The following is a 12,768-nucleotide window of genomic DNA, read 5'->3' on the forward strand; positions in this document are numbered from 1 at the left end:
CAGTGTGGTCCTTAAACCCCAGAAAACCAAGTGACCACATAAAACCAAAAACTAAATGACACTTGTTTAAACCCCCAGAAACACAGGGGCAAATATTTAGATTTTTTTTTGTGCCAACATGAGATGTTTCCCCTCCCCAGCTTCCTCTGATGCTGTATGCTGCATAAAAACAAGATTTTCTTCTTCTTCGACCCTTTTAGGTCTGGTAAGTTGTTTTGCACTGTCGCCAGGCCAACCTTAGCCCGGTGTGAAGTTGACAGAACACCTTCAGACTTCAAATCAAACACATCTGTCTCCTTTAGTAAAATGTTAAACTCTCTAAAATGGAAAGAACTCCTGCACCATACACAGTAAAATGAAAATGCTAATAAAGAAATGGAAAGAATTCAATGAAATGAAGACCACAAGCCCAACACATCATTTTTACCAACCTAACCACCTTCATGTTCCATTCCTCAGCTCAGTTTCTTCCATGCCTTCTTTCATAAAAACTCTGACATGGAAAAGTGTAGTGTTGTCATGTGTGGCACATCCTTTGAGCTTTTTGCGTTAAAGATATAGAGGAAGGTAAATGAAGTTATAGTAAGTGCTGTTGGAGAGCTACAGTAATCCCTCTGACAGATAAAGAAACTGTAGAGACATGTCTGCCCAGCTCCTCCATCTTTTTCTTTGTCTGCACTTAGATTGAAAAAAGCAAGACAGCTACTTCCTCTGGTGGAGTCAAGTCAGATTTATTCTTGATGCAATGTGAGTCCGAAGGTATGGTGTAGGTTTTGATTTAAAGTTCAGCATCTGATTTCCCTACTTTGATGACCTTACATGGGCCACATTCACACTTATAACTGGAGATGCAGCCAAGTAACTTCTGTTTTGCATTGTGTCATTGAGGAGGAGATTATTGAATTAAGTTGGTGTGTATGCGATTTCAGCAGGTTTGCTATATATATAGCTCTGCCTTTAAGATTCGGCATCCAAGTATTTTCTCCAACTGTTAATTCCCATTACAAAATTTTCTTTTATTGATGTCCTCAGTCCTCCTCAACACAAAAATGTTATTTAACCATACTATAGGTCTATGTCTATGCTTCAAGTATCAGCCAGTTAACTGTAGTATAATGTATTAATAATTCACTGACAGTGAATAAAAGAAGGCTTCTGCAGGTTGGGAAGAGTAAATCCTTTATGTACTCTTTCAGCATTTGAATTAAAAGATCTGCCCTTTACTTTGCTCTTGGCTGGCCCACATGCATGAATGAAAAGACAAAATGTCTATTTAATGTGTCAACAATTATATCCTATAGTTTAACACAATGTTACGATGCAGGATTCAAATAAACTTCAAACTTCACAATGTTCCCACTACTGCCTGATTGATCGAAGCTAACAGGATAATTATAACAACATCACTGGAAGTCATGGTTAATAGGTTTCAAATTGCAATACCGTGTAAACTTGAATATAAAGCACTAAGGCCTTCTTGTAGTTGTGAAGGTATGAGCCCTGTTTTTTTTACCATACATTTAGATATGTAGTGAACAGGACATTTTATCTGTATCCGGGGGGGGGGCTTATACTTTTTAGCATAACATAACGTTTTAGTCATCTAGTTCATAGAACAAAGCTGACTCCATCACCGAGTACGTTTGAAAGAGGGAGGCTGTGTTTAAACGGTCCAACAAGTCTGCCACCAGTGTAAACACTGAAAAGAAGCCTATTTTGAACATGTAAACGAAATTATTAGTGGAATGTTCACTTTAATTAGCCATATAAACAGCTTAGTAGAAATAGAACAAAAACCGTAATATTGTGTGCATGTAAACACAGTCAGTGCTGTCCCTACTACTTTATAAATCGCAATGCCTCTACAGTGAATTCTAACCTGTTCTAATCATTTCTTACAACCCTGAAAATGTAAGCTTTATAGAATCTTATAATCTATAGTCTGATGATCAGGGAACTGCTGTGAATAAGCACAACACCAGACCTCTTTGAACGGATTAATTTTTCTTTTCTTGTTTTTTTTTTTTTAATAACACAAATGTTGACATTGAATGCAACTACAAAACCAGCAAGGTACTGTATATGAGTCGCATTTTCAAACAAGAAGTTCCCTTAGATTACATTCCACTGAATTGCCTGAGCCCCTTCACTGTCAGCACATTCAGTACATTGGAGATGTTATCAAATTAACACATCAGACCTCAGGGAGGAGGAGGAGAGTCAAGAGGACTATTAAAGAATGAGTCATGATTAAATGTGGTTGATAAAATCTTTGCATCATGTCCTCTACCCTCATGCAATACACATTCAGTGAAAGCTGTAATTATCAAAGCTGAAAGCCAACTTTATCATAATATTTTCCTCTAAAAGCCTGAGGTTTAGGATCATTAACTTAGTAGCAGACAGATCTAAAGGACGATTGGAACAAAAAAGCTAAGATGTGAAGAGGACAAAAACCTCAGCTCCCTCGTTGGTAAGACAAATTGGAAATATTATATGCAGACAAAAAACGAAGTAGAAAAGCAATAAAAAAAAACATCCAGTAACGTCTGGTCACTCTCTAAGTGCAGGCAGTCGTCATCTCATCGAACTTGAGCTGGAAAACTTTCTTTCAATGAGCCGAAGCTCGGAGATCAAACGGTTTTCCTGTTGAAGAGAAAATTCTTTGCGTCTGCCAATGTGAACAGCTGCTGTGTTCATCAGTCTCACAAATTAAACACATGAAGGAACAATCTAATAGTCAGTCGCATAACCTGTTTAATGCCCCTCATCATAGTATGTAGGCTTATAATCTGGTTTTATGTACTTAGCAAACATTTTATCAGGTACAAATAAGTAGTATTAGGTTTGACCTTCTTTCAGCTCCATACCAGGATAAATTCTTTGGAGATAAATCCTATTATAACTTAAGTCTTATTTTTGTAGTTTTTCATCCTCAGATGATTTAAATTATATGAGAGACATTTGTGCAAAATGTAAAAAGACATTTGCTCCAGGTGTTCCTGATACCATGTTCATGGGACAGACGTGAGGTCATCAGTTCTTCCATGAACCCAAGTGGACGTTTTTACCACAAAGAGATTCCCTCCAAGGGTTACTAAGATATCACGTTCACAAGAATGGGACATCCCAAAAACATGATGCCTCCGGCCACACCTGTCGCCAGCACAGAGGCAATATAATTACTCCTTAGTTGACATAATTTATAGACGTTAACATTCACTAACATTGGTTCTCAAGTCATTTTAAAGGGTTACAGGGCAAAAAGCCACTGATCTAAACCACTTTACTTGGAGTTAAAGCAAAGTAAGGGCACAAACTGTATTGTTAAAAATATAGGGTAGTGCTATCCTCACTTCAATATTAACCTGCAACTTACCTACTAAATAAACAGTGTGCAGAAGGCTTTGTATATTGTTGGTAACATGTACCTAAAATGAGTCTATAATTAATTTTTTTATTAATTGTAAGTTTACAGAAAAAGCTGCAACATATAACCCTAAACAGCATTTAGACACGGAAATGTATTTTTCATACAAGTTGTAATTGTTTACTTGCATGTGGACAAATTTGATAGTTTTGCATGTTCATATTTCTTGGTTTGCGGAAGGAATTTTAATTTATTCATCTGGAGTCTACCAATTAAACATCATCTGTATATTTCTGCTATATTTAGTACTATATTACATGATCCTATAATACAGAGATCATTATAGGTTCAGGCTACTCACAATGACTGATGTTACTGGTATCAAGATTGTTCACAGCAAGTCTTTACATTTAATAAAACCTTATGGACAAAATGGGTTACAGTCTTAAACTCACTTTACAATGACTTCAGGTGGAAAGTTATTGTGTGCTTATTCACTGCGCATTCGCAGAGCAAATAAAGTCAGAGGGCATGTGGACAAAACGCTAAATTAGGTCCTTTACTCTGCAAGAAACCACTGATTGGACAAAACATAGGGGGCTTGTCAAACTCAACAAATAAGGGTAAAAATAGTATCCGCTTATGAATACAGGTTTAGCTCATGGACCACTTTATGATTTTGCTGTGGGTGTTCAAGCTCCCGAACACTCATGGAATCGGAGTGTATGCCCATTATTTCTAAACATCATCAGGTGGACTGTGAAGTGAGGTCATGGTGAACACTGGTCTGTTGTGCAGCCTGGTTGCGTAACACTTCCAGCATCAGGTAAGATGCTGACTTGTCCTCCTGCCACAGCTCTAAAAAAAATTCCTGGCAACTAACTAACCACTAGTTCCTGTGGCACTAAAGCAACAACAGCGCTGAGGAAAACTCCTTGGCACTGTCGCCCTGCATGTTGCCCTGGTGACTCACAGCATTTGAAAGCTCAGATGAAGGAAATTCTTCTCATCATAAGAACACAACAAGCGCCAGTCGGCCCAGAGTCATCACAGCGTCTGATGGGTTGGAAAGAATGAGATCCTGAGTGAAAAGAGACATCCTGACCACCACCCATCAGCAGCGCAGACCCTCTCCCATCAGGAAATAAGCTCTAACATTTAATTTGCAGTTTGAATACTGTAATACCAACAGTTACGCCATCACATTTTTCACTACCACAAACCATTTTTTCCTTTTTGGACTATTGAAACTACTGAATTAAATCTTTCTGTGGCAAACCCGTCCGCTGAGAAGTATGAGGGTTTCATGCACAAGATCCATGGCAAATGATGGCACAACAAACTGCTCAAAACAACAAGTCCAACATTTTTATAAATTGCATTTGTACTTTTTGGGCAGACTGCTGATATTCAGGCAAATACACACACACACAACAGGAAATACTTTGAGCTAGTGGGCCCTACAGTGCAGAATAAAGCCAGTGTCCTCTTATAGTGCACAGAAACCAGGTTTACATCGGGTTCTAAATGAGATCCCTGCATTTGGGACATTTGGGAAATGGTTTCTTTAATCTGGCTCATAACAGGGTATAGTTTCAGCAAAGCTATAAAGCTATAATAATGAGGAAGTGGACAGAACTATAAAAATAAAATGGCCAATTGTGAAAAAGATCACATCATGAAACAACCCTGAAGGGCCTCCTTAAAACTTAACTAAATAAGACCAATCTAGATCCATCGATACATCCTAAAGAACACCAGACACACCACTTCCTTTCTAGGTGCAACAAAGGTTTTGGCCAGACTCAAACTTGGAACCTTTTCTAAGACATGGTCAGGACCTTAAATCTGCACACACTAGCAGGCTGCCCCTGTCTACACATGTATGATGATGAAAAATGTCAGTGCCTTAAACCTACAGTATGAGAGGTTAAACAGTGGCGTGAGAATTGTTTTTAAGTTTATGAGTTTCCTTAAAGACTATGATGAACATGGGAGAGCGCAATAGGCTTCTTTTTGATGAAATGATCATTTAACCAGATCTCTGATGAATTAGAAAACATGTAGACCCTGACCAATATATCGGCCGATATTAGGCATTTCCCGAACTATCGATATATAATATATAAATATAAATGATTCTGATAAATGTATAGTTTGTCCACCAGAGGGGAATTATTTTTTTGTTACTGTGTTTTTGTTCAAAGGACATTAAGTTTCATATCTTAAATTTGTATTTTTATACATTTTATTCAGAGCTTTAATATATTTAGATGTTCCTCTGTTCTGTTGTGACGATAAAACAAAATATATTATTTTAGTGAGAACTCATAAATAACTAAAAATAACTAATGTAAGGGGAAATCTATGTTTTGTTATGCGTTTCTGGATTTTTTGTTTTTAAAATATATACAGTATATATCGGCCAATAAATCAACATAACAGATTTTTAAATAACCAAATATTTGTATCGGTATCTGTCTTAAAAATCCTTTATCGGTCGGGCTCTAAATGCATGGTTTCCCACAAAGAAGATGCAGTGAAACCAGAACACAGACCTGCTCCCATTTCGGTTTGTCTGACTGCCAAACCAAGGCATATTTAAATGGTCTGGCTCTGCCATAAGTTGTGCCTCAGAGTGCAGTTCCAGCTCAGCTCAGCAGAAAATACCAGCACTGAATGGAAAAAGGAATAGTATATCACGTGAACCCCTGAGGGGGCCAGCTCCTGCTCGCTTTTCCATTATTGGGAGGTATTTCTGCCTCAAATGTAAAGGCATTCCTGTGTTGCCTTGTTAAGCTAGACGAGCGGAACATAACACCGAACAAATAATTGTCGAACAAATAAATGTTGATTGCGTGTTGCAAAGCATCACCTCTGTTACTCGTCTGTCTCCGCTTTCCAATTAGGGAGGAAATCTATAATAATAAAAAAGAAAGCGACCAGTTCTCACTGACTCCGATGTTAACTTGTAGAACCTTAAATCATGAGACTACACTGCTGAAGACTCATCCGTTTTAACAAGTCATTCAATCTTATGGACATTTTTCCTGTTGCTTGTGGGTTGAGATCATGTTAGTAGCTCCTTGGTTTTAGTCTTTATTTTTTAATGTCTTTCTGTTCAGACATAGGTGCCTTTTACGTAACAGCACTCTCCAAACTGCACTGTTTTTTGGCAACTGGTCTACAAAGTGAGAACTGTCACTGCTTAAGAACAGATGAGAGTTATCAGTTGTCTCACAGGATGCATCAGTATGCTGGAGCCTTATTTATTGATCATCATGACATTGAGTGGTGCTCACCTCCTCACGGTGAATCCACTGACGCATTCTCGTCAAGTTTATAAATTATTAGTTAATTATGCTGCCCATTTGTGAACGTCTGACAGTGCACAGAGTGAAGAGACTTAAAATTGAGACCAGCATTGAAATTACAATTGTCTCACGTGTATTAGAATGCTCTTGAAGGTGGTCATTTAATGTTCTGTCTATTTTACTAAGCGCTGCTGTAGAATAATGTTAATGTGACATGATTCAAGCTGTGATGAAAGTAGAACAGGAATGTTGCAGGTCAGACGTCAAAATGCAACAGAGACTGTGTAAAAGTTACTTGGCAAGCTTATTCAAGACCAACAGGCACTATCGCCAGAACATTTAGATAAAGTGAAGAGGTGCATGGGGAAATGGGCTTACAGGATGTCACTTTGCATACACACACACACACACACACACACACACACACACACACACACACACACACATTTAATTCTATTCTCACTCTCTATGTATTACTGCATCTTAAAGATCCTCCTCCTGCTGATCACTTCCCAGATTGCTTATTGAAATGCACTGCAGGTCCATATGGCAGTTTTGGCAAGTCCACTTATGAAGCCGCCACACTCTAGGTGGCATCATCCAAAATATCCCTCGCAGGGCCGGCTCACCTCCCCTAACGGTGGATGTTTCACTGAGAAGATCCAAACAGCTACAGCAGCTGTACAGTCCCACTATCCTTATTTAACACAGTGTCAACAGACCTTTGTGTAAAAACAATTCACTTTGATGTGAAATATTTAAGATGGCAGCCGGAGGTGAAGGGAAGGGAGGTGAAAGACCTACCAGTATGTTTTATATAAAGACTTCATCAGCTCATTCAGGAGTCTGACGCTAACAATCCTGGCATCACTTCAAAGCTCCAGATGAAAAGCACATGACTAAAGTCCTAACATTGCCTTTTCAAATGTAGTCCCAGAGACGTACAGATGGTGTGATCACTGAGAGTCAATAGCTCTTAACTGAAACTGAACCTCTCACCCTAACAGCAGTGGTTTTCCGTTGGTGGGGGTGTTCTGAGGGCAGTTTTTTTATTTCTGGTGAGAGAGGGTGATGCTGTTCTCCGTTCACTGGGAATGTAATGACTGAGGATTCAACTCTCAGCCCTCCAGCTGGACTCTGCTGCTCTGCTCACTGTGTGGGGTTTCAACAAGGACACAAACACACCTGACAGCTGAGGTAAGACACACCCTGGATTTATTTATAAAAAAAACTCATCTTTTACATTTTTACCTGGTGGATCTGGCATATTTTCAGAGAATGCAGCATCTCTGAGGTGTTTAGATCAGTTTACAAGAATCCTGCTGGATGCATTAAAGGTGGTAGAGGCGTTTCAGAGAAGCCCCAGGACTGTGCTACAAACTGTAGTCTGAACATTTTAATTTCACCAGCTAATCTTGTAATCATTGTAGGAAAAATGCTGTATTTTAAGGCAAAATATTTAAAATGCACCTTTTTCTGAGTCAGTTTGATTTGCATGCAAATTGTGGAGCACAAAAAAAAAAAATCTAAAAGGACTGTTCTGGGGAAGTCTGTGGGTCACCTTTAAAGTGAACTACAGAACTACAAAATCTGAATGCAAGATAATGTTTAATGGTTGGGTTTTATTTTGAATTCTGTGGTCTTTCATGTATTACTGGCCTGGAGTCTATGTTCAAAGAGATCTCATTTGATAACAATTTAAGTAATTTTCCATGAATGAACAGCAAATGGTAAATACAAACACACGGAGGGAAATCTGTCTGAATCATCTCAAATTTCCCCAAGCGGATCTTACACTAGAATGAAGAGTGCTGAAACTATCAACAGAAAAAGAGCTCTGTTTAATTGGTATGGACATCTTTCACTATTTTCTGACAGTTTAATGACTCAACTTCTACCTAACCCCAATACTCATAAAAAAATATTATTTGATTATAACTTGTGAGCAGTTGCAGCCATAAATGATAGGGACATTTACTGTTTGAGTGTCCTGATGGAGACAGAGGGGGATAAAGGATGGGGACAACTCTTTGGTTTAGTGGTTTATGAAATGCAAACCAGAGAACTCTAAGTTGTAACAGCAGAAAAACACCAAGTTACAAAACACAAATCAAGAAACAGCCTCTTTCGTGCTAAATGTGCACATGTGGTACAAAATACAGTCTGGGTGCAGAGGAAGGGTCTATGATGAGCGGTATTTGCTGTTGCAGCAGGATGCTCGACCACCACCACATATTTGTGGGTGGACTGACTGCTCAACTGAAGGGTTTAGAATCCATCAAGATTACCAGAAGCCTCTCTCTGCTGGCTGTGTAAATGTGTAATAGAGGAAGATATATAAATCATGTTGTGAATCACCACAGATGCTGAATAGGTGAGAGCTGGAGAAACATTTATGTTGGCTGCAAGAACTCATTTCCAGTGGAGGTTTTCAGAGCTTTATGGAAACACTGATAGAAAAAACAGCAGCACTTACTGAATCCGATCAATCAAGGAACTCTGCATGTTCTTTCACCATGCACTGTTTTAGCAATACATTCCTAAAATCAGGCTAATAAAAATCTGTGAAACAAACTCAACTGGAGCACAAAAAACAGTTTGAGGATCTGAAGTAGAGGATGGATACCCGACCCGAGCCCGACGGGACCCGACGGGACCCGACCGAGGGACCCGACGGTAACCGACGGGCCGGGCCGGGTTCGAACAGATTTTTAGAAAGGATGCGGGTTGGGTGGGCTCGGTCACATCAGCGCGATAAGGCATTGAACATTTTGAACAAACAGCTTATTATGTAGGTAATGGCGCTTGTTCCCCGTGGGCATTGATGCGCTCATCTGTTGACATTTCCGAATGCCTTCCTACAATTGCTAATAAAAGCGGCTTTCCACACAAACAAACGTACATGTGGCATTAGTATGAGAAACAAATGCGATTTAACTGTGTCGGGCTCGGGTCGGGTCGGACATAAATATCACTGCCTGTCGGGCTCGGGTCGGGTTCGGTACTGCTCTGTGAGAGGGGCCGGGCGGACAGAAAAATCCGGCCCGATCCGCACTCTAATCTGAAGTGACATTAGCACTGAAGGTTAATGATTACTACAAGTTTATACAGTTTGGCTCCAACATTAAATGTTACTGCCAAGTCTACTAAAGCCATCTAACTACTTAGATATATGCTTGTATCATGTTACCATGGTAACCACCAGAGGTGGAATGTAACTAAGTATATTTATTCAAGTACTGTACTTAAATAAAATCTGTACTTCCTACTCTAAAAGAGGAAAACATTGTTATTTTTACTTCACTCCATTTTTTTGGCAGCTGTAGTTCCAGATTACTTTTCAGATTATGAAATATAATGCAATAAGATATAAAACATTACAGATTCAACTACTCAAAAGTATATTTTGTAGTAGTGAAATCCACTCCACCTTGACTTACTACAACAGTAAAGTACAGTCTCAAAAAAACGTGCCCCAGGGTTCCATACCGGGACCATTGCTGTTCTCCAAATGTAAATTATCTTTGTGATAATGTATCAAATACTTTGTTCCATTTTTATGCAGATTGTTATCTATTGCTCATCACATCCAGTAGTATGAACTCTTGAATTCCTGCAGTCTACCTTTGATATTGTTCAATCCCATTTGAAATCAACTTAAGTTGGTGTTAAATGCAGACAAATACAAATTCATGCCATTTTCAAATGGCGAAAATGCAACATCTATTCTTTCTAAGATCTCAACTGCGAAAGAAATTGTCACAGCACATAAATGTTTAGGTATCATTATTGATCAGAACTTGTCACTCAAATCACACATTAAAAACCTTCTTTCCAAGCTGAAATTTTAGTGTTTCTTCCCCCAGGCAAGGCAACTGTCTGGATTACAGTGATACCTGAACAGTGCCTAAATAAATTGGTTACTGTGTACAACTGTGCTTTACGTTTTATGAATGGCTGTGGAAATCATGTACACCACTGTACTTTGTATGTTTACATGGTTAAATAAAGAATTTTAAAAACCTAGAGAATGCCAATTCTGAAGAAAGTGCTTTTCTTTATATGAAGGAGCATGAAGAGGTCGAATAATAGGAAAAATATGCAAAATATTTTGTAAGTAATGTGTGAAGTAAGTGTGAAATTAGACTTTCAGTGTAAGGATTTAAATTAGCTTAAGTGTACAGCAACTCGGCATTAAGTTGAGGTGTCTAATCCCTATAAGAAACTCAACAAGCTGCCATTTTCAGAGGGCGGTGAGTTGTTCGGTGTGTGTTTGTTCCTAATAACTGTGTGAGACATTATATATGTGAGACATATTCTTGGGCTTTTCAGCCTTTAATGGACAGGACAGCTAGAAAAGGTCACAGGTCGGACTTAAACCCTGGACCTCTGCGTCAAGGCATAAGCCTCAAATTACTGTATATGTGCGCATGCTCTACCCACTGAACCACCCCCGCCACCTTTCTTTAGTATTAATGATGAAAGTAAATCACTAGTTAGAGTAGGTATTAAGAACTTTACACACAAACCAATTGATGTATTTTAAATACATTTTCAGAGGCTTGTAGTAGTAGTAGTTGTAATCCTATCCAGTATTCAATCAAGGAGTCCTGCCTAGATGGCTGGGTCGAAATTATATTCAGTCTTATCAGGTTGGGTTGGGTCCTGTTCTATTGCTGCTGCTGCAAAAATACCTGTGAGGACCCCTGTAAATGATATGCTCATCATTGAAGTGGTTAAAATTGATTTAAAAAATAGATGCCGTGAAGCTCCTCCTTGTTCTCTTTTCAAACATTGTGTGGAGTTAGTTGTTTCCTGAATGCATTTTAATACCATCCTAAGAAAGACAGATTACACACAGGCCCCTTATGAAAAAGTGCCATTGAATATGAGAGCTAGTAAAATTGGAACTATCACAAAATTTTCACTTGTGAATACAATTACAGTGGGTCATTAATGTGTATTCTGCATCTATGTTCTGTTGATGTTAGAAAAAAAAAAGTAGGAATAACAAGTTGCTTGGTTATTATTATTTCCTAAGCCCCATGACATCGCAGTTTAGTCCCTTCTATTTGTTTTAGAGCTAACCTAACATCTGTCTTTTCCCACAGCTCTCCCTGGTTGCCATTTCACGGACCAGTCTTCGACATAACCATGAGGGTCTTCCTCCTGCTTTGCCTGCTGGCACTAGGCAATGCCAAGCCCTACCGCCCAATCAATACCCTGGATTTCATGAAAAACTATGACGTCATGATGGCTGATTCGGGTGATGAAGATGACGACGACGACAATGAGGATGACGACGATGATGATGACGACGATTATGACGAAGACGAGAACTGTCCGTCTGGTTGCCGTTGCTCACCAAGAGTGGTGCAGTGCTCAGACATGGGTAAGAACACACAATTTAAACACATCTGGTTCCACGTTACTGCAAACCTAAGCTGCATTCATGGAAATTGATATAAAGGCTTGTTCAGTGTTTATAAACATTTTTGGAAGTTTTCCATTTAAAATGTCACTATAAGTTTCATGATGTATATTTTTCTTTTTCTCTACAAATCCTATGAAGACTTCAACCAACAACGTCTTAGTGTGTGTCCTAATACTTAGTCAAAATACTCTGCTAAACTACCTGACTACTCAAAAAAGTGATTTATCTCAGAAAGTGACAAGATGACTGTTAAAAACTGCTCATTGTTTGATGCATTCTGCATCAAAAATGTGAAGTTTGACTAAGATGGCCGAGTTTCAGTCAACAAAAGCATAATGACAGGGCACCTGGATAGCTCACCTGGTTGAGCGTGTGCCCTATATATGTACAAAGACTCAGTCCTTACCACAGCAGAACGCGTGTGTGGTTCTGACCTGCGGCCCTTAGCTGCATGTCATCCCCCCCTTCTCAAGCTGTCCTGTCTAGGCCTAAAATGCCCCAAAAATACTCTAAAAAAAGATAAAAAAATAAAAAAAGGACAACGCATAATGACTTCTTTACCTATACCTCTCAGCATTAAATATGCACACATGGGTGTTTCATGAGCTCCGATTTTCATCACTTTTGGTCCAACTGTGGTCTTTATTTAG

General features: G+C 38.9%; 3 protein-coding genes across 8 annotated transcripts in view; 2 read left to right on the forward strand and 1 right to left on the reverse strand.

Moving 5' to 3' along the window:
* ecm2 (extracellular matrix protein 2, female organ and adipocyte specific) overlaps nucleotides 1-1,359 on the forward strand; it is a 29,069-nt gene extending 27,710 nt beyond the window's left edge. For all 6 annotated transcript variants that reach the window (XM_032514624.1, XM_032514625.1, XM_032514621.1 and 3 more), the window contains one exon: nucleotides 1-1,359. This exon is cut by the window's left edge and continues 135 nt beyond it. In XM_032514624.1, the coding sequence (XP_032370515.1) occupies nucleotides 1-34 (34 nt within the window). In that variant the 3' untranslated portion in view covers nucleotides 35-1,359.
* The window catches only part of cenpp (centromere protein P), a 101,743-nt gene that overhangs the window by 31,062 nt on the left and 57,913 nt on the right, over nucleotides 1-12,768 (reverse strand). The gene's annotated exons all lie outside the window — the stretch shown is intronic.
* aspn (asporin (LRR class 1)) overlaps nucleotides 7,632-12,768 on the forward strand; it is a 10,143-nt gene continuing 5,006 nt past the window's right edge. The window contains exons 1-2 of the mRNA XM_032514629.1: nucleotides 7,632-7,881; nucleotides 11,796-12,076. Of these exons, the coding sequence (XP_032370520.1) occupies nucleotides 11,839-12,076 (238 nt within the window). The 5' untranslated portion in view covers nucleotides 7,632-7,881; nucleotides 11,796-11,838. The remainder of the gene's footprint in view (nucleotides 7,882-11,795; nucleotides 12,077-12,768) is intronic.

This window comes from Etheostoma spectabile, chromosome 4 (genome assembly GCF_008692095.1).
Source record: "Etheostoma spectabile isolate EspeVRDwgs_2016 chromosome 4, UIUC_Espe_1.0, whole genome shotgun sequence".
Taxonomy (NCBI): Eukaryota; Metazoa; Chordata; class Actinopteri; order Perciformes; family Percidae; genus Etheostoma; species Etheostoma spectabile.